Here is a 22,595-nt window from a genome sequence, read left to right as displayed (position 1 = left end):
ACAACTATTTAGATCACCTGCATAGATTTTTGTATGTATTCCAACGCATTTTCTTTTTAAACTCAAGGCAGAAGCAAACTGATTTGCATACTAGCCCTCAGGGGAAGAGTCCAGGTGACTAGCCTTTTTCTGACAGCCAGAGGTAAGGTAGAAATCAGGCTGGCTTTCTGAAGTCCTAGGTACCCAAAGCTAACCGCAGCTCATCCCACGCCATCTCGACTTAGCATCATCGACCTAAAAGTACTGTGGATTGTATTTTAGGCCAGGGGATTTACCCAGCAGATACATATTGTATACAGTATGGAAATCTCCCCACCCTCACATCCTGCCTAGCTCACGCTGCCCTCTCTGGCAGCATGTTCATTGAAAAGGCTATTTATAGCTGTCTGCTTGCCTTTGCTTTTCGAAATAATAGATGGGGAACAAAAGTGATTGACTTGATATACATATCACATTTTGTGTTCATCACACTAACAATTGTCACCCCAATAAACTTTAGTAAAAAAAGTGGTAGACTTGAAATCTTTTCCCATGATAAATATGGAGACTTCAACCATCTATAATCTTGCATGTCTACATATACTGAGAATATCTTATGTAGGGTCTTCACTCTTCACATCTCTTCAATCTTAGACTAATTAAAAATGTACAGAAGACTATCCTCAGCATTGTGGGTTTGTCAGGTTTTTTTGTTACAAAACAGTTATTGTTGGTGTTAAATATTGTGATAAGTGTTATTAGGTCTACCATTCATTCAACTGCATCATATATTTCATTGCCCTCCTGTTTGTTCTCTGTTTCTTCAGTGTTTCTACTAGACTGTAAGCTTTTTGAAGTTAGGGTCGTGGCTTATACATGCTCCCCTATATTCCTTGTTAAGAAAAATCATCCCAAACTTATAAAATAAAAACCTGTAAAGCAGGCTAACATGCCCTTTCAATGTCATAGTAAAGCATTGTTTAAATGCTTGCCCAAGGGTTACTTAATTATCTAAGAGAAGGAAGTAAGGCAATGGGATTGGATCAATAAATCAAGACTGAAATATTGCTATCTATTATTTTTAACAGCTTTATTGACATACATTTCACATACCATAAAAATTATCCATTAAAAGTGTACAGTTCAGTGGTTTTTAGTATGTTCACAGAGTTGTGTAGCTGTCACCATGTAATTTTAGAACATTTTCAGCACCCTACAAAGGCTATTATTGATTACAATCTCAGACTCTGTGAAGTTCTGTAATAACTTATAGATTTTTTGTTTAGAAGACATGAAAATGATTTCTGTTTAGTAGAAAAGATAACCCCAAAGGTTACGAATTTATTGCCCAGTAGGCATTTAACCAGTTTTGTATCTAACCTGGCAATATTAGTCCAACATTCTTTCTCCAATGCCAATATATAGTTGGAGTCTAGTTCACCTTTGAACCAGCTTTGCCATCCTTCTGGTTCCCTTGTTGATGAGTTAATGAAATCTCTGACATGTTTTCATTCTATATTTGTATGAGAGTCATGTTTACAAATTTCTGAAACATATTTTTGATACCTTGAATGTTCTTAGCATAATGATGGGCACATAGTAAGTAATCAATAAATATATATTGACTTATTGATCTCCGTATTTTTTGTTTGATAAGGGATGTGTCAGACTTTTAAACTTTGGGAGGAAAGAATAAATTTTTGAAAAGTCTTAAAGAAAATTCAGACAATAAATTTTGAATAATGGTTTGTGTTTTGGTCCTCAAATTCTAAAATTTGGTGCCAGAGAGAGTTACATTTGAGCAAAGCTTCCCTCTTTCTACTTCTTTTCTATATCAAGGCTTGGATCAATGAATATTCTAAGAATATAATCTTACTGATATTACATTTTTATAAATCTATACACTGAAAGTATTTTAGTTTTGTGTATGTAGTATATACAATGAAACAAAATCTGCAAATTATAAAACGGAATGCCCTGGAAAGTTGACTGTTCATTCCACCATTTCCCTTAGCCAACAAATTGCCCCATGGTTGCTACTGTTACCAGAATCTCATGCAACCTTTCATACACACACACACACACACACACACACACACACAAAATTTATTGTTAAAAAATGTATGGCATACCATACATGCTATTTTTCAACTTGCTTGTTTACTTACTATTTATTGAAAATTGTTCAACATCAGTATACGTGACAGTTGTCTTAATCAGAACATATCCAGTAGCTGATGGCTAGTCACTATTTGCTCCCCTACCACATAAGTTTGACTCATCATCATGTCTCGCAAGAGCTGCTCAGTCTCTACTTCTGTCCTCTACAACCTCTTTTCATCATGGTGGCCAGAATAATCCTCTGTGTATGTAGGTCAGAAAATTCCCATTTAGGTCAGATCCAAAGACCTCTTAATGTCTTCACAAGGTCCATCCCACATGATCTACTCCCTATCATTACCATGGTTGCTTCTTGGCCTCATTTCCAGACACTTCCCCTCCCTTCACTCTTCTCACTGTAGCCCCCTTGGTGTTCTTCCAGTACACCAGGCATACTCCTGCCTCAGGATCTTGGCCCATGCTATTCCCTCTGCCTGAGAGGCTACTCCCCCCGACATCTGCATGGCTTCTGAACTTAGGTCTTTGCTCAAAGGTCACTTCCCTCACTGAGCCTTCCTTGACCACCATCTCTAGCTGCCCATCCCCGCACCCCACTTGCCTACTTTATCTTTGTCTGTAGTGCTTATCAGCATTGGACATACCATCTATTTGACTCACTTATTTTCTAGATACAAGCTCTGTGATAGCAAGGATATTTGTTTTTTTGTTTTGTTTTTATTGGGGAATTTTGGGGAACAGTGTGTTTTTCCAGAACCCATCAACCCCAAGTCAAGTAGTTTTTTCAATCTAATTGTGGAGGGCACAGTTCACTGGCTCATGTGGCAATCGATCCGACGACCTTGGTGTCAGGAGTACTGGCTCTAACCAACTGAGCCAACTGACCGCCCCAAGATTTGCTTGTTTTTGTCCGTTGCTATATTCTTAGCACCTACCACAAAGTAGGCACTTAATAATATTAATTAAATGAATGGATGAATTTATGCTGTATAGTGCTTGCATATTTGTGTTCTATTTGTGTGACAAAGTCTAGTGTGGTTTCACTGTTTCCACATTTGGGAACTTCCATATGCTTTTGGTCTCTTGTGACCTTCATGGAGTTGTTTAACCTCTCTGAGCCTTGCTTTCCTCCTCCGTGAAACAGGAATAGTAGTTGTACCTACATTATACAGGGCTATTGTATAATGTATATTGTAAATTTTTTTTTTAATGTAAAGTGGGTAGCACCATGCCTGATTTATAGTAAGTTCTCAATAGTATGGTTGATTTCTCTCATTATTAATCATTCATCACAAATAGACTTATGAGAAGAATGCACGGTCAAGTATAATATAGAAAAATCTCCCCCTTTTTTAAAAACCTAATAGTGTTAACTTTGAATGGTGATCTCCTTACAATAGAATATAAGTCATTTTGTCGTTTTTGGAGAAGTCATGTAATGTCTTCAGAAAAAGCATTTAGCGCTTCAGAGGTAGAGACCTTTATCTTTGCATTTCCATTTTCTGATGGGTCCTGAACATAGTACTTGCTCAATACGTTTTGTTGCTTTTGTTGGCTAAACAAATGAAAGAAGGAGTCTCAATGGGCATAAGCAAGTTCATGTTTATTGAAGAGCTGCAATGTGCTAGGTATCGCAATAGGCACTGCGGATATAAAAAAAGAACATTTGGGGGTTGAAGTTTATTTCAAAACCCTCACATGGCAATCACTGAGCTTGGGGGATGTATTTTATTTCAGAAGTTGTTTTCTAACCGAGGGAGGGGGAATTTGGTTTCATCACCTTATGCAAAGTGAAAAACAAACTCCAAAAAGACGTCTTTGCCATAATTTCTCTGAAGAGCTTTTCAAAGAAATGAAACATCAGTGGTTTATCAGGTAGACATTAAGAGAGAAGCAGCAAGCATATCAGTATGGGAAACCCTATGGTGATTCAAGACCTCTCTGAATTCCTGTGGTTCCCAGTAAGTCCCCACGCACATTGCTAACCATGAACACTTCTATATTTGGTGCAAAATGAGAATCTAATGGTGAGCCATGCAGCTTGAGGCAGAGAAAAAACCCTGACCTGAGTCCTAAGATCTGGGGTGGAATCCAGCTCTGCATTCTCACCCTGGGCAAGATAATCCTGAGCCTCAGTTCCTCACCATAAAATTACGATTGTAAAACTTAGCCTCCTTCAAATGAGCACATGGATGAGAAAATCCTGCACACCCTGGGAATCACTGTATAAGTGGGACCCTGGTTATGATAGGGAACAGAAGCCCTTTGGACCATTCATTCAACAACTTCTTCCTTCAACTTCTGAGTGCCTGGCAGCACAGTGCTACACCTTATGGACACGGAGAACAATCGTGAGGGGATCCCTCCCCTGTGCAAGCACACAGTCCACCTCCAGAATTTTATCCCCAGGCTGTAATTCAGCAAAAGCAAAACTATATTTGCAGGAAGATGATCATTGTGGGGATATCTGTAACGACAACAACAAAACTGGAAACAACCCAGGTATTTACAAAAGCAGGATGGTTTCCTCAGTTATGCATCCCAACATTCTGATGAGAAAGAATATCCAGCCTACATACACCTACCCCCTGGCAGGCCCAGCCTGTCCCCTTGAAGGTGGTGGTTCGTTTGATGGGAGAGGCTAGTGACCCTGCCCCAAGGGGGTGGCTGCTTGGAGGCTAGACAAAGGGGTGTGTGATGGTGACAGGTCACAAAGGACTGTAGAGAATAAATGTGGTGGTATGAGGAGATTTAGGCAGAGCCCTGCAGGGAGATGGGTAGTTGCCTTCATTCACTCTCCTCTCTTGGGACTCGATTTGTGGCTGGTGGAGCTGTCTGAAATGAAGAGAACCATGAGCAGTGAATGTCTGTTACCTTACTACACGGCCCACAGCTACCGTTCAATGGGCGTGTTCAATACCTCCATGGGGGAACTGCAGCGACAACTCTACAAGGGAGGAGAGTTTGATATTTTCAAGTATGCACCGATGTTTGAGAGTGACTTTATCCAGATCAGCAAGAAAGGAGATGTGATTGACGTACACAACCGTGTCCAAATGGTGACCGTGGGCATCGCATCCACCAGCCCCATCCTCCCACTACCTGACGTCATGCTGCTGGCCCGACCAACTAAAGTCTGTGAAGAGCATGCCAGACACGCCCGGCCCACCAAGGGGAGAGGTCGCAAGCCTGTGAAGACCCTAGAGCTCACCAGGCTGCTTCCCTTGAAGTTTGTCAAGATCTCCATCCACGATCATGAGAAACAGCAGCTGCGCCTGAAGCTTGCCACTGGCCGTACCTTTTATCTGCAGCTGTGTCCCTCTTCAGATGCACGAGAAGATCTCTTTTGCTATTGGGAAAAACTTGTTTATCTCCTGAGACCACCGACGGAGAGTTTCAGCAGTACTCCTTCACTCCAACTGAGGGACACATTGGCCATAGAAGATGACAAACACCTAGTGGTAAGCGTCTACAGAGCCTCAAGAAAATGTGGCAGGGTGCTCTGGGAGAGCAGCTCAAAGCTGGCCCTACAAAGCCTTTTGTGCTCTCTGAAGCTCACCTGGGAAAAGCATTCCATTTTTGAAAAGGGTTAGGGCCAAATGAGCTACCACGATAGCACTTACCACCTGGGGATATTCTGAGTGCTTCTCTAAATTGTCCCACAAGGCTGGATTTCAGAGAGACCTTAGGGACCAGCTTCTCTGGTCTCATACCCGGGGTTGTCATCCCTTTTACAGCATCCTGGTTGTCCAATCCCTTCTTGAACACTTACCCCAACTCAGGTAGTCTCATAGGTTGTAGAACACAGTTAACAATTAGGAAGTCCTGCCTTTGTTCTACTTCCCTGTGACTACCATGTGCTGATTAAGTCAGAGCAACCCACGTGTCTCTGCATGTGTGCAATTTGTTTAGCAGCCACCCAAACATAAAACGTGTGGATCTCCTGACCCACAAGCCCCCTTCTTAGAAGCTGTCCTGCAGAGCTGTAAGTATAAGTGTGTGAAACAAAAGTGTATGAGGATGGGGAATGGTATCAGTGCTTTCCCTGGCACAGGGATTGTTCAAGCCAAACCAAATGACTGTTTGACAGGGTATTGTAGAGGGGATCTTGCATCAAATGGGAGCTTTTATTGGATGGTTTCAGAGGTTCTTCTAATTAGGAGCCCTGGAGTTACTCGGCTCCAGGATGAGATTGGAGTAGACAGTGCTGGTCTCACTTTGTCATCCCTGTCTCACCTGTTTCTCCCTCCCTTGGTACAGACCTCAGAGCTCCATGGAGGAGATCAGAATGAGGCGAGGCTTCAGAAGCTTCATGAGGTGTCCAAAGCCACTTCTTCTGCTTATGCTGGGGGAGAGGGAATCCACCATGCCCCCCATGGATTGACTGGTTCGCCTTTAGGCATGAAAACATCAGGGACTGCCGAAGGACCAGCGAGGGGGGCAGCCACAGGCCTGGGAGTAGTAGCGGCAGCAGCAAGTCCCACAGTAGGTGCTGTGAGCCTAGCAGCAACCAAGAGTGCAAGTGCAGGCCAGGTAAGCATAGCCCTGGCAGGAGCCACCAGCAAGGGGCTGGAACAAGGTGGATCCAGCAAGGCCATTGCAAGTGCTGCCAACATATCCTCAGAGAGTGCCAACATGGTCTTGCCGAGTACTGCCAGCTCATCCTCACAAGGTACTTGCACCATAACAACAGGGTCTGCCAGTGTCTCCCCAGAGAGCAGTGAGAGCGTGGTGTTTGCAGGCGTAGTGACGACCAAAAATGCTGCCGCAGAAAGAGCTGAAGGCCCCGTGGCAGGACCCCTCGTTTCAACCTTGCAGAGTGAAGGTTACATGAGTGAACGAGATGGAAGCCAGAAGGTCTCCCAGGCCACAGCTGAAGCTTGGAAGGGAAAAAGGGAAAAAAGAGTCAAGAAGGACAGAACTTCTACTAGGAAAACGTCCCATCGTCACAAAACAGGAGGGAAGTCCACCCGGAAATCATCCTCTCACCGGTCCTTATCCAGCCATAAACACACAAGAGACGACAAGAAAGAAAAAGGGCAGAGCAATGTGAAGGGCAGAAAACACAGTTCTCATAAGAGTGCCAGCCAAAGCTCCACCGCTAAGGACTCGAGGATAGCTCACAAAGCCGGGAAGAGCAGCAGATCTGCCACCAGTCCAGGAACTGTAAGTAAGAAATCCAGTAAGATTGGCTCCTTCTTCAGGAGCTTCAGAGTCATGCCTGGTTCAAAGGCTGTGGTCACATCACATGACAGGGAGGTGGACTTCGTGGCTAAGACGGTAGAGAAGTGCAACATAGAGGCCAAGGTAGAGAAAGGCCTGGTTGGCGGGGATCTGGGGATTTGCAGTACTGTGACATCTGAGGCAACGGAGACAATCATCTTTGAAACCAAATCCATTTGAATAGGAATCAGGGCAGGAAGCTGCAGTGGAGACCCAGCCTCATGGAGCTATCACTAGAGAGTCAGTTCCAACTTCCTTTAATAAAAGAACAATACAACTCCAAAAAAAAAAAAAGAAAGCTATCTTATGTTTGAATTTCTATGTCTTCTAGCCTGGTAGTGACTTCACAGTGGCTTGTGTGATGTGAGCTGTGCTAAAGCCTGAGACCCCCGCCTCCAGGCAAGCAGAACCCCACCTCCCACCCCTGACCAGAGGAGCCAATATGAGTAGCCTGCCTTACCTCAAGCCCTTGGTTTCCCCAGCACTATGGCTGCAAGTCACGGACTGTGGGCTGGGAAGCACCACCGCCCCCACCATGGCCTCACGCCCTTTGTCTTTTTCTCCCCAAAGGTCACTGAGCCTGGACATGTAGTCCAGTCCATATACTAAGTGAAAACAGGACTCACGTCTCCTCAGGGGTTAATCAGGAGAGGAAAGAGGGGATGCAGCAGTATTTGTAGGCAGTCAGAATAGTAAAGTTTATCATCTAGATCCGGAATTGGCAGCCTAAGGGTCCAAACTTGCCCCAGGCTTTGTAAATAAAGTTTTATTGGAACATAGCCACAGCCATTCATTTATATATTGTCTGTCTATGGCTGTTTTCACATTGAAACAACAGATTTGAGTAGTTGCAAGAGAGACTGTATGGCCTGCAAAGTCTAATATATTTACTATCTGGCACTTGACAAAAGGCTTGGCCACCACACATCTGTCTAATCCTAGAAATTCTCCTTTTTCCTTCTTCCTGGATATATACTATGGAGAAACTCTCACATATGCTTGCTAGGAGACGACTAGAAGAATGTCTATAATAAAACAATTTGTAATAGCAAAACCCTGGAAACAGCCCAAATGTTCATCAAACAGAAGATCTAGTAAGTTGTGATATATGCCTACAATGCATACAACACAACAGCAAAAGTGAATAACAGCTCTACATGTTAGCAAGGACGCATCTCACAAAATGTTGACTAATGAAAGCAAGTTAGGAAAATGCAGATGATATTGTTCCATTTGTAGAATAGTTCAAAAACAAGATCAAACAATATGGTTGGGGGTAAATATTTGCTCAAAGTGTAGAGAAAAGCAAAAAAATAAAAATAAAAATAAACACAAAATGAAGACAGTGGATATCTACAGGGTGAAAAGGAGGGAGGGATGATCTGACAGGTACATACAAAGTTTAAACAGAGTGGGGATTCAGTTCTATTAAGCAAAAGGGTGTGTCCATGGTAATTTATTGTTGTATCTTTTTAATGTTAATATCTCTGAAACCACCACGGTTTTAAACTGCTATCAGCCAGGTGGCACTCACTGCATTAGAAATACCTTAACAAACTTATTTCACTTATGTTTTCCTTTGCACAAGAGAGATAGATGACACAATATCTAAGTCTGAAAGATATCTTTCAGTATAAAATAAAAATTCTAAGTGACGTAAATACTCAGAATCCAGGAACATGGAGAAGGTTTAGTGATACTGTAGAATAATCTAAAATGCTGTGTACTAATGAACTCTGTAAACTATGTATCCATGTGGAAGGTAATTCCAAAAACAAAATAAAAAATCATACTCCATTAGAAATGGGATTATAAATTTTAAACATGTCTATTGTAAAAAAAAGAAATTACATTCTCTTTTCAATTAAAAAAAAGTAAATTTCATGAGTGTATGAAAACCAATTAAGTTGTTAAAAATAGATGATAAAAGTTGGATTTGAGAAAAATGATTCGTGTGTGTTTATGTGAACCTGGTGGTGATTGGCTCCACCTTGAAATTCTGTGCTTTTTCTCCTCTGTGACAATATCTACTAGGATAGAAGTTGTTTCCAGTAAAACTTAGGGAGTTTTTCCGGAGAGCAGATGTGTGTAGTAGGGGTGGGGGAGGTGAGAAATGAGGTCCTCTGGGAGGAGTGATGGCTTAGGAATATCAGCAGAAGCCCTTCTCAGTTGTGCTGGTGGGTGGCTGGAAAATCCCACCTTGTGATTTCTGATATACAAAGACCAAGAGATGCTGGAATCAAGGTATCCTTGGAGTTGACCCTTGAAGCAGTGAATATAGGTAGAAGGAAAGAGGCACGTTCTTCAAGACCTGAGAGAGGCTTTGGGGAAGCCTCCTGGGAATGTGAGAGGTTATGGGGTAGAGGAGGGAGAGAAAGGAAAATTCTTTCCAAAGACTTTGACTCAGAACCCCAACTTTAAGCTATGCTAGAGGCTGAATTTGCGTAGCTACAAATGGCTTAATCTCATGATTTGGTAGATCATGCCTTTATCTTTTGTCCTGTGAGTCTTGTTCTATGCACTCCCACTCTCACTCCTCCCCTCCCCCCAAAGGCTTCTTTAGCATGAACCTAGTTTGTCCACCACACAGGGCGTTAGCTGAACAGACCCACAATTTACACAAATGCCACTGAAGTTAAGTGGAGGTGGGGACTTGCCCACCACAACGAGCTCTGCCAGGCACTTTCTCTGTATTTCCTTTTCTATCTTGACAGTTCATCAAGAGATGAATGCATAAATACCTACGTATTTCAAAGCAACAGGCCTCTTCCTCTGGAGGGAGATATCAATTCGGGCATCAAGTCAATATACCCTATCAGATAAGGGCCAATATTTTTGACAGCACTGTCATCATCCTGGTAGCAATTCTGCTGCTGCCAGGTGCACTGAGGCAAAGGATGGTTGATTTTACTAACCAGTGTCCCAAACTTCAAGTCTGGCGTGCACACATACATACAAAAGATGAAAAAGGGATCTTTTGCTGACAGCAAAATAAGGTCATCCATGGGGTTGTTGTGATCGAGTGGAGTCTTTCAGACAGAAGAGAGATGTACTATGGTGGGGAGAAGCAAGATGCCTCAGAATATTGAAGGCAGTGTCATGGCCGGCAGGGCAAGAGAGATGAGAGAGGTGCTAGAGAACACAGCAGGGGACTGCCATGCAAGGCTTTGAGGTCTGTGTAAAGGATTTTGATTTCTGACCTTCAAGTAATGAAAAACCACTGAGATGTCTTAAATAGGGGAGTCACTTGGTCAAACTTTCACTTTGTAAAGGGCACTGTGGTTACTATGAAGAGAAATATTTAGGGAGGGGGTTGTTACTATGTGACCTTACGTCACTTCCTGTCTTTTGCCATAGAATCTATAGAATAAGGAGATTGGAGAGAATGTTTTGAAAGACACCTTTCTATTTGAAATACCCATGTGGGGTGGACATTCCTTCAGTGAAGGACTCGTGGCCCGGGCTGCTAGGAGTACCACGCAGGAACAGTTGGGAGAGAGTGTGGAAACTACCTCGGCTTCAGAGAACTCCCTCCCTCCTCCCAGAGCACACAAAGACTGATTGCTGTGGAGAGTGAAGGTCTGGCCATCTTAGCCCAGTGCAGACCACCTGTCAAGGGCCATTCTAGTGCAAGAGCTCCCGGTGGAGCTTCCTCCTCTCTCCATTTCTGCTTCCTTCCCTTTTACAGATCCTGGTCTGAAGGCCACTCCTTAATAAACATCCTTCTCACAAAACTCCATCTCAAAATCTGTTTTCTGGGGAACACAGTCTGCAACACTGTTGTGAGTGTGATGTGCTGTGGCCACTTCCCCTGACTCCACTAACCTTGTGAAAAGAGTTGGTGACAGCCAGGAAGGCTAATGTGCACTGTATAGGGTTTTGAATTCAAGTCATTTAAAAGTGAAGTACAGGGGCGGTCGGTTGGCTCAGTTGGTTCGAGTGCAGTGCTCATAACCCCATGTTCGCCGGTTCAATTCCCACATGGGCCATGAGCTGTGCCCTCTACAACTATATTGAAAACAATGACTTGACTTGGAGCTGATGGGCCCTGGAAAAACACACTGTTCCCCAATAAAAAAAAAAAAACAATAATTAAAAAAAAATAACCGTGAAGTACATTTTCTTATTGCAAAATTGTGTCTGTTTTAGAAAGTTTAGAACATGTAGATATGAAAAAGAAGGAAACAAATATCCCATTGATTGCCTTGATAATTCACTGCTTACTTAAAAATGGATTGGTTAGACTTATGCTACCAGAAAGACGGAGTACACATAGTTTTCCCTATTCCTCTCACTTGTACAACTAAAGACCTAGGCTGTTATATGTAACACAAACATTAAAAGACTCTGAAAGGTGGAGAGAAGAGCGACCAGCTGGGGACCACAGTAAATGAAGAACAACGTGGTGGTGAGTTCCTTGGGTTTTTCTTTTTGTCTCATGCATCCCAGATTTGGAAGCGAAGAAGCTGGCAATCCTGAAAAAAAAGTCCCAACAAAAAACGTACCTCTCTGGTCAAAAGACCAGAAAAGGAACAGCAAAAAAAAGACAGAAAGCTTTTAGACAATAACTTTTCCACTCTAGCCAAACGCCACAGAGGAAGCAGTGCTGCCAACCCCCCACTTAAGCAACTGGTAACATGGGTAGATGATTCAAAAACAGGCATGATAGTGACATAGCTACTTTTTCTCTGGTGAAATTCCACGTAATCATGTCAATGTGGACTTGAATTACAGTAACAGCTACAACAAGTAATTCAAAAGGCGTATCTGCCTTTTTGTAGGATTCTAAATCCATTTTAAGTTCTTCCGCCTGCAAGAGATAACTGGCCCTCAGTGGAACCTCATATGTGGGACACAAATCTTTGTTATAAAAGTAAATGTAAACTGGGGATAGTTCCCAAATGCCAGGGTTACTGCTGTCCCCTGCTGCTAAGGAAAGGCATAACAGGCACAAGAAATTGCGGGCACCTTCCACTCCCATCTGCTGCGCACACAGGTCTGGGTTGTCAAGATTGTTATTAGTGAAAAGGTCATTAGTAGCCATGAGACAACGACAACAGCAAAAACAGTGATTAGGAATTGAAACTGTACAGGAGGGAACAATACATTTGTGCTGATTCTCACCCAAAGTCCATTGTTTAGACAATATATGTGAGCTGATAAAAATTATATGATAGGAAGAAGCAGGAGTTGGAGACGAAGAATTTAGTTTGCTAGTTTCCATTTCTTCTGCCTGAGATGATCAACAAGAGGAGATACAAAGCAATTGACTAAAAAGAACTCAGAGATATTATTTATGAACCCGTATACTAATGACAGAGGTAGTAAGACCAACAAAAATCAGAATCCAAATAAATGGTGCTGGAATAATTGGACTCCCACATGAAAAAAAGGAATCTCCACTCATACAATATATGAAAATTAACTCAAAAAGGATCATAGGCCTGAACATAAAACTTAAAATTAGAAAACTTCTAGAGGAAAGCACAGGGAAAATTTTTTGTGACCTTGGGTTAGACAAAGATTTCTTGGCTAGGACACAAAAAGGTATGAACCATAAAAGAAAATGATTGGCAAATCGGACTCTATCAAAACTAAAAACTTCTGCTCTTTGAAAGACACTGTTAAGAAAATGAAATAATTAGCTACAAATTGGGAGACAATATTTAAAAAAATACATATCTGATAAAGGACATATACTGTGTGTGTGTGTGTGTGTGTGTGTGTGTGTGTACATATGCTCTTAATAATAAGAAATAGTAAGAAATTTAATAGTAAGAAAACAAACAAGCCAATTTAAAAAGTGGGCAAAAAATTTGGACAGTTCACCAAAGAAAAGATACATATGGCAAATAAGTCCACAAAAGATACTCAACACTAAGGTAATGCAAATTAAAACAACTACACAGCTAGTAAATCCCAACAAGTAAAAATAAAATGGAAAATACCAAGTGCATGTGAGGATTCACAGCAACTGCAATTCTCTTAGTTTGTTGGTAGAAATAAAAAAGATACGGTCTCTTTGGAAAACTGCCTCATCCTTTGTTATAGTTAAATCTATAACTATTACAAGGCTCAGCTAACATATACTGTTAAGTTCAGTTAAACATATAACTATTCCATTGCTAAGTAGTTGCTCAAAAGAAATGTAAGATGTGTATGGATGTTTATAGGACTGAAAAGAGCCCAAATGTCCATCAACCAGTGAATGAATAAATGAGTTATTCTACCTCCATACAATGGACTACCCCTCACCTGTAGAAAGCAGAAAACAAAACAAAACAAAACAAAAAACTATTGATATACAAGTATGCAGCAACATTGATGGACCTCAAAAGTTTTATGCTAAGTGAAAGAAGCCAGACACGAAAGTCTACATACAGTCTGATTCCATTTATATGACATTCTGGAAAAGGCAAGACCATGTGAACAGCAGTCAGATCAATGGTTACCAGGGGCTGGGATTGAACGGAGGAGAATGAATACAAAGGGGGCACAAAAGGAATTGCTTAGAGTGATGGAAATATTCTATATCTTAATTCTGGTGGTGATGGTTACGTTATATGGCAGTACACATTCATCATAATTCATAGAACCATACACCTGAAATTAATTTTACTGCATGTAAATTATACCTCAAGCCTAACCTTAAAAATCTCAACAGGGTGGAGGAAAAGTGTGACTATTTCTGCTTACCACTTAGGCTCAAATGATACATATGATTTTTAAAAAAAATAATGTGCCAAGTTCCTGAAACAGGCAAGATGCCAGTTACCACGTACCCCTGCCTGTTTCTGTCCCCTCATTTCCTCTCACTCTCCCTTTGCTCATTAGTTACAGAGCACAGTCTCCCTTCCTGTCTCTCTAACTCAGGAAGATCACGGCAGCCTCTGGCTTTTTGCTTGAGTCCCTTTGCTGTCTCCCAGATCTTTGCACAGTTGACTCCTTATCACTCTTTCCTTAGCTCCAAAGTCACCTTATGGGAGAGGCTACCCTGATCACGTGCTATAAAGTAGCAATGCTCATCCGATGTAACTATCTTTGTTTTGTATCCCCCCACCCCCATAACTCTTATAACTATGAAATTCTTATTTGTCTGCATGTTATCTGTGTTTCTGCATTAGAATGCAAGGCTTTTGTCCGTCTTTTTTATCTTCTAGAACAGTTCCTGGCACAGTAGACACACAATAAAAATTTGTTTGTTATATGAATGTATTCCTTATTAAGCTATACAAGACACCTTTAAGAAATAAACTTTCCATTGAGATTCTGGACATATAACCACATAAATAAATGTTATTACATATCATATTTTCACCAGCCCTTCTCATTACGAATTTCATACCATCATTCATTTGTAGTTTATTATATAGAACACTGGACTGAGAGTCAAGAGTCCTAGATTCTAGCATTGATCCTGCCACTAACTACCTGTAAGACACTGTACCTCTGGGTCCAATAATTCCATTTCTAGAAATTTATCTCTAGAGGAAAAAAAATGGACATGTGTGCAAACATGTATGCACCAAGATGCTCACCCAATGTATTAATAATCATAAAAATTGGGAGGGAGATTAACTTCACAAAATGGTGATTTGACTAACTAGACTGTGATTTGTCCATTAATGTCACTGTGAACTTATTTGAAAATGATTATATGCATTTTGTTACTTATTCAATAAATGTCATTGACCACTTGCCATTTTCAGGCACTGTTCTAGGCGCTGAGCGTGTAACAGCGAATGAAGCAAAGTCCCTATGCTCATAAACTCAGTGTTTTGAAGGGGAAGAAAGTCTGATGGGGAAGGAGATATGATTGGGGAAGGAGATATGATTGGAGAAGTCGGCAGGGACTAGATTCTGTAGGGCCTTATATAGGCCATGTTGAGAACATTAGATTTTATTGTAAACATGATAGAAAACCATGAAGAGTTTTGAACAGAGGACTGGTCAGATCTATCTTATATTTTAAGACAGTGTGGTAAGTAGGCTAAGGGAGGACAAAAGTGGAAGCCAGGAAGCCATTTAGGAAGCTATTTCAGAAGTCTAAGGGAGATAATGGTGACATGGACTAGGACCATAGCAGTGGGGATGGTGAAAATGAGTTATACTGTATTGGGGACTTTTGCTTATTTCTAAATAGAACTAATACAAAAGGCCGTTATGGTAGTTTTGAAAGAGTATAGGAGAAAGAGTAAAAGATGAATCTTTAGATTTGAGCTTTTGCAATTGAGTGAAGTGAAATTGAGTAAATATGTGGAATACTGTTGGATAAGGGGATCTGACTGCAAAGGAGAGGGTGTTGCCTGGGCCTGCATATCCCCTGGATGTTATCACCTGGATGATATCCCACTAAAAAGTGAAAACTGAGTCCTGGGTCAATTCAAATGATCAAATATGCCCAATGTTGCTGAGAGTGGAGTAAAATGAGAACTAAGAATGACCATTGGAGCTCACAGGTGTAGGTCACATTGATCTCTGGTGGGGAGAGATGCCTGATTAGGGTATGCTCAAAAGTGAATGGATTTCTTCAACAAATAAATTGATATGGGAGGAAAACTGAGGTGAGGGCAGGAAACTATAGATTAAAACATAATTAAAAGACATATTAGCCAGTCACAAAGGGGAGGATTTTATTGGATCCTGAGGCAATTGGTGTCCAAATGCTGACTTGATTTTGATGCTATTCAGCAACTATGTATTTTAAAGCAAGTTCTGTGGTTATATGAAAAAAAAAAAAGAGTCCTTATCTTTTAGTGATGCTTGTGGAAATAAAATAACATCTATAAATAGATAAGTGTTGAAGTTGAGTGATGAGTACACTGTTCTCTCTACTTTTTTGTGTGAACCCTGAGAAAGAAAATATCTGCCAAGAAGGACTCGTCATAGTTAACCGGGAACAAATTCATAACCAGAATCTAGCAGCCATTGCTGACAGAAGCCCCTCAGGTACCTTGCATCTCAGGGGAAAACCACAGTGTCTTGTACTGTGTTCCTGCCTGTGAGTCAATCCTTACAAACGAGTTCCTGGTATAGTCTTTCCACCAATGGGCTGAAACCTGCCCAGTCCAATGGGAATTGCACAGCTATAGTCTCATTTGCAACTTTACTGACCAATGAGAGCTGGTCCATAACAACCAGTAGGAACGTGTCATTCTGACCAATCAGGACAGTGCTATTTGAACCAATCAAACTCTATAGATTTTGATTCCTCATTTGCATAGAAATGGACCAATCAGGGACTAGAGCTGGAACTTTATAATATAAAGTGGCTTCTCCTCTGTGTTTGTTTGGGGATGGGGTGGGGTGCACTTTAGGTTTCCTATGGAGATGTGTTTCCCACTTTTGCAAACTGTTTACCTGAACAGTTTCTCCTTTTACTGCACCCTAGACTGAGGACTCCTGTTGGCATTAAATTGGTGGCAGTGACCTTTTGCTGGCATTTGGAACTCTCCATAGAAGTTTTTAAGAAATAAAATCAAAACATCTTATTTTAAAGCGGTAACATTGAGAACTTCTACCAGAATAACAAACTTACTTTTTATGTGCAACATGCTCTTGTAAGATTCCCATGAATTTAGAAATTTGTGACACTTCTAATGAAAATAACCTCCAAAAGAAACCTTTAAGTCTGTTTATTTTTTTTAATTTGCTAATTTGTTGCCCAGAAATATAGACATCTCTGAATTCCTAAACAAAAATAAAAGTGAATGGTGAAGAAACGGAAATAGAAAATATAGTATTGATTCCCAATCACGGTCACAAATACTTCCAGATATATATATATATATATATATATACACACACACACACACACACACACACACACACACATAGATCACATAGAAGCCAATCTCATCTTAAAATATTTTTGACAGTGGGGTTAATTAGAATTGACATAGTTTTTAAAAATATCTGCTCATCTGTATTTTCTAACTTTTATGTAAGACATATAGATGCCTCGTTTAATTTCAAGCGTTAAAAAAAAAGAAAAGAGAAACGGAGCTACCACCTGCGACTTCTACTGATAGAAGAAAGTACAGCGAGGACCTACCCTACTTTAAACCCCGCCGGCGACTACGCCCCCCAACGGGACTGAGCGGGAACGAGGCGCCAGAGTAGGCGCATGCGTAATAGCGAGCCAGTGGTCTGAGGCGGGACTAGAGCCCCGGTTAAAGGACAGCTCTTTCAGTCAATAAAGAACGAGCGTCAGTGAGTTTTTCCTGGAAGAGGACGCCGGAAGTAGAATTTCGGCTGCGGTGGCGAAGGACGCTACCAGAGTAAACAAACCCGGAGCTGAGGTGAGTGCGCGGCGACGGTTTGGGGCTCCGTTCCGCGTGTATTTCTCCTTCCGGACCCCGAGACTTTGGGCGGATTGGGAATGGGGGAGGCCTGGCGCGGAGTGAGCTCGCTCGCCTTCCTCTCCCGCGTCCCCGCTGAGAGCGCGGCCTCCCCGCCGCTCGTGGACAGCACGGCGGGCTCGGCGCTTCCTCCGTGTGGGAGGCCGAGCCGGACCGGAGGTTGGGAGACGTGGGTTCTAGTCCCGCGCCGCCGGTTTGCTAAGCTGTGTGGCCTTGGCGAGGGATTCGGTCTCTCCGGCCTTTGTAACAGGAGGATACCGTTCCTCTCTTTCCTCTTCAGGGAACACTCCAGAAATCTCTGAATTGATAAGGGCTGGGGAACGGAGGTAGACCCCAAGGCTAATCGTCAAAAGGATCCTCTGGAGAGGTTTTAATTATTACTTTGTAGCAGCCCCATTCGCTGTAGACAAAGTGCAGCAGATGACGGGGGGTGGGCCCCTGGAATGCCTTTTTTTTTTTTTGTTAAGCCCCCCAGAAAGGAACAAACTAGAGGGTGGCTCTGGAGTCTGCTCACCGGCTATGATACCTGGTATTATTTTTACCAAAGACCTCTAGCGCCTTTGAGTAGTTCAGTCTAGAGAAGTAATCGAGAGATAAACATAATTTCTGTAACATATCAAGTTCCTTTTGTACAGTTAGAAGCTTCACAGTTTACTGATTTCAAAGAACTTGTGCTGTGCAGCTAAAAGGACCAGAGGTAAGAATTCGGGCTGTGTACCGTTTACTAACCTTGTGATCTGGTGCAAACGTTTCCCCTCATGGAGACTTGGGATCCTTCTCTCTCGTGAAAATGATAACAGTGCTTAATGCAAAATTGTTCCGAAGATTAAGAGAACATAAAACAATGGTACCTGGCATGTAGTTGGTCTTTGGAAAATGGCAACTTAAATACTAGAGGAAGGCACATGGTGCTGGGAAGCACAAAACAGGACTCGCCACCTAAAAAGGCTTGAGTGGGGTGACACCTGGGCTGTCTGAAATGTACGTTGAAGTGCCACGTCAATGCTAATTCTCTGATTTGGTCATTAATGTCCTTAAAAGAACATGATAGTTGGGGAATATGCACTGCAGCATTTGAGGGTAAAGAGATGAGAGACCAATAGGGCGAATAAGGAAAATGTTAACATGTGGAGAATCGGGGTGAAAAACACAGATGTTCTTTGTGCTGTTCATATAGAGTGTTTCTGTAAGTCTGAATTTCTGTTAGAAAGTTTTAAAAAGTTGATTGTAACGGTTTGCAACTGTCATAAGTTTGTAAATAAATGAAACAGTACACAGTGTTTGTAAATAAACCCCCACCCCATGCACCTTACTTTCACTCCTTTTTCCTTAATGGCTGTATTGTATTATATGGACATCTTTTATCCAGCCTTCATATAGATAAAACCATGGCTTAATTCCAACTTTTCCTTCTCTTTTCAAACAGTGCTACGTTAAACATCTTTATACAAAATTTTTTTTGTGTGTACTTGTCCCAATATTTTTATAAGATAAATACCTAAAAATAGAATTGTTGGTTCAAAGAATATCATCATTGAAATTTTTGGTACTGCCAAATTAAATTCCAAATATGTAGTTGTTTCCTTTTCTATCAATTGTGTATGAGAATTTCCCATATTCTCTTGGGTGGTACTGGCCTACCACCTACAAGTGTCATGTGGTAGTTAGTCCTTATGGTGGCTTCTATGAGAGCTAAGGTGAGTGGATGCTCTCCATCCCAGAAGGCTTCTCTGACAGGCCAGGATGGCTAAAAGCCTGCTTATAAAATTGGGGTAACCACTCTGAAGAAACTGAGAGGTAGGAGAGTTGTGACCTCTGTTAGAATCCAAGACCTGCCACGTAGAAGGTGTTCTTATATTTGCTGAATGATGGAATATTTGAAATCTTGATAGTCTGTTAGATGAAAACTATCCTTTTAAAAATTTGCTTTTAAAAGTACGTTAGCCTGAATAGTTTCCCACCTTTATTTAGCATTTGCATTTTTCTTGTCCTTTTTGTCTATTTTCTTTGTTTAATGTAGATTTAAAACAAAACTCATTCAGTGGATCTTACCTAGCACCTTCTAGGCATTGTTTGAGATGCTGGAGGTGAATTGTGAACAAGATAGGCAATTCCTGAAGTCATAGTACTTTCCTTCTAGTGGGGATGGAGTCAGAAAACATGTTTTTAAAAAATCAAAATAATATTTCTAATATTTGGTCTTTGTTAGTTTGCAAGCATTCTTCTCCCAGAAAATGGGATTACCTTTTATTTTTGCTTATGATGTATTTTCCTATATGGAATTTTTAGATTGATTTATTTTTATTAAATTTATTGGGGTGTCATTGGTAATTAATAACATTATATAAGTTTCAGATGTACATTTTCATAATACAACATCTGTATATTCTATTGTGTGCCCACCACCCAAAGTCTAGTCTCCTTCCGTCACCATATATTTGACCCTTTATCCTCCCCCCAACCGTCTTTCCCTTTGATAACCACCATTCTTTTGTCTGTTAGATTTATTTTTGGTAGGTAGATCTATTGGCCTTAAAACTTAATTATTTCCTTGATAACTTGTAAGCAACACTAGGATGGAGGCAGTGTTTTTTGTTTATCCTTGAAAGGTAGTTAGTGTAGTGTTTGAGATCTTTAGGCTCTGGATCCTTCCTCTAGTATTTACTCTATGACTTCCCACAAGTGGTTCATCCTTTTTGAGCCACAGTTTTCTCATCTCTGAAATGGAAAGAGCACCTTTCTTTTCTCAGATTTCTCACAACCATGAGAAAAGTATTTAGAGCAGTGTCTATACATAATATGTACTCAAATATTACCTGTCGTCATAATCATCTATGGATACTCATTGTCATATCAAACAATAAATATATGAAGGAATGTGTACACATTAAAGATGTTTGTACCTACTTCCAAATTCCCTTTGATTTGGAGCCGTATTGAAATGGGTGGAGCTGCTCAACAAATATTTATGAAGCTCCTGTGTATAAGGTTGTGAACGCAGTGAGAACTGTGGTTGTCAAAAATTCTGTCTCTAGTCACCCAGTGTGACAGGTTTGTTTTGTACAGGTACTCTAAATCTTTGGTCTATTTCTGTAGGTTATTGATCTTCCACAATGGGTGAGCCACAGCAAGTGAGTGCCCTTCCACCACCTCCAATGCAGTACATCAAGGAGTATACAGATGAAAATATTCAGGAGGGCCTAGCCCCCAAGCCTCCACCTCCAATAAAAGACAGTTACATGATGTTTGGCAACCAGTTCCAATGTGATGATCTTATCATCCGCCCTTTAGAAAGTCAGGGCATCGAACGGCTTCATCCTATGCAGTTTGATCACAAGAAAGAACTGAGAAAACTCAATATGTCTATCCTTATTAATTTCTTAGACCTCTTAGATATATTGATAAGGAGCCCTGGGAGTATAAAACGAGAAGAGAAGCTAGAAGATCTTAAGCTGCTTTTTGTACATGTGCATCATCTCATAAATGAATACCGACCCCACCAAGCAAGAGAGACCTTGAGAGTCATGATGGAGGTGCAAAAACGTCAACGCCTTGAAACAGCTGAGCGGTTTCAAAAGCATCTGGAACGAGTCATTGAGATGATTCAAAATTGCTTAGCTTCTTTGCCTGATGATTTGCCCCATTCAGAAGCAGGGATGAGAGTAAAAACTGAACCAATGGACGCTGATGATAGCAACAATTGCACTGGACAGAATGAACAACAAAGAGAAAATTCAGGTCATCGAAGAGACCAGATTATAGAGAAAGATGCTGCCTTGTGTGTTCTAATTGATGAAATGAATGAAAGACCGTGAAGGATGTTTCTTCTTTTTCTTTTTTTCCTTTCAGTAAATAGCATCATATATTAGTTAATTTGCTCTTGAAGAGTCTAAAAGAGAGATGAGTAGGAATTATGTAAACGGCTTCACTTTCCAACTTTATCAATTAGGAGATGTCACAGACAGTAGTTTCACTTTGTGGCAAGCATAGGCAAATGAGTATGATGACATTCAGAGGCATCAGCTGAAAAAGCACAGTGCTGCTGTGGGGTGGACCATTCCTGTTTTTGGAGTTGCAGTAACTGTTGAAGATAATCCTCAATAATAGCAAGATTTCATCCTCAAAAAGTTGATTTGTCATTTGTTTTAAGAATGATAGGTAAATAAAGGATACCAAGCTGTATAAATGTGAAATTATGAAATCTTTGATTTTACTTAAAAAATTTGCTTAATTTCTAAAGTATTATAACATGTTTAAAGAGAGGGACCCATAGAGTTAAAAAACAGCAATTTTATTTTTCCTCTTGACTGTTTCTGTAAATACACTGTCTTAGCCTCTTGTCCCTGTCCTGGATGGGTCCCATGACTTTTTTCAGTCACTCAGGTAAAAGTCCTTTGATCACATTTAGGTGCAAACGTACATTTTAGTAATTAAAATGTCTATGTAATTAGCTATACATTTCCTTTAAAGTTAAACTCAGACTTGCTTAAGGTTGGAAGCTGCGAAAGGAAGGGAAGGGGGTTTGGTGGCAGAGACTGATAGATGTTCACTGGAGATTGATTCTTGTTTCCTTGAGATATGTTGCTGAGCTAAGGCTGCCCTGCCAGGGACTACATTTCTCCAATCCCTTTGCATCTATGTAATGCCATGTGACTAAGTTCTTAGTGGAATATGGGGTTAAAAATGCAGGCCTGCCCCATAAAAATTTCTTAGATGATCTCCATTCTCTTCTCGTCTGCTGGCTTGATGGTCACACCAGGATAACGTTGGAAGCCACTGGTAGATGGTAAAGGTTCACTCAGTTTGGGCCCTTGAATGACTGAGGACTAGGCCCTCCTTTCATTAACTCCATGCCCTCCCCAGCTGATTTGGCTTTATGTAAGCAAGAAGTCACCTTGTTTTGATCACTGAGAT

At 41.1% G+C, this 22,595-nt stretch overlaps 2 protein-coding genes across 3 annotated transcripts; both read left to right on the top strand.

Annotated features, from left to right (window-relative positions):
- Positions 1 to 4,949: 4,949 nt before the first annotated feature.
- Positions 4,950 to 8,907, top strand: GARIN3 (golgi associated RAB2 interactor family member 3). Its single transcript, XM_019740208.2, has 2 exons — positions 4,950 to 5,558; positions 6,358 to 8,907. The coding sequence occupies exons 1-2, from the start codon at positions 4,950 to 4,952 to the stop codon at positions 7,498 to 7,500; spliced, it is 1,752 nt and encodes a 583-aa protein (XP_019595767.2). The 3' UTR covers positions 7,501 to 8,907.
- An 8,574-nt stretch (positions 8,908 to 17,481) lies between these two features.
- MED7 (mediator complex subunit 7) lies at positions 17,482 to 21,874 on the top strand. 2 transcript variants are annotated; one of them, XM_019740272.2, is made up of 3 exons: positions 17,549 to 17,621; positions 18,317 to 18,378; positions 20,778 to 21,874. In XM_019740272.2, exon 3 carries the CDS (start codon positions 20,795 to 20,797, stop codon positions 21,494 to 21,496), a length of 702 nt encoding a protein of 233 aa, XP_019595831.1. In that variant the 5' UTR covers positions 17,549 to 17,621; positions 18,317 to 18,378; positions 20,778 to 20,794; the 3' UTR covers positions 21,497 to 21,874. The 2 variants fall into 2 exon arrangements, with proteins under 2 accessions (XP_019595818.1, XP_019595831.1); XM_019740259.2 differs by lacking the exon at positions 18,317 to 18,378 and having other exon boundaries at positions 17,482 to 17,621.
- Positions 21,875 to 22,595: the final 721 nt, after the last annotated feature.

This window comes from Rhinolophus sinicus, linkage group LG10 (genome assembly GCF_036562045.2).
Source record: "Rhinolophus sinicus isolate RSC01 linkage group LG10, ASM3656204v1, whole genome shotgun sequence".
NCBI lineage: Eukaryota > Metazoa > Chordata > Mammalia > Chiroptera > Rhinolophidae > Rhinolophus > Rhinolophus sinicus.
This window is presented reverse-complemented; position numbering and strand designations above follow the sequence as displayed.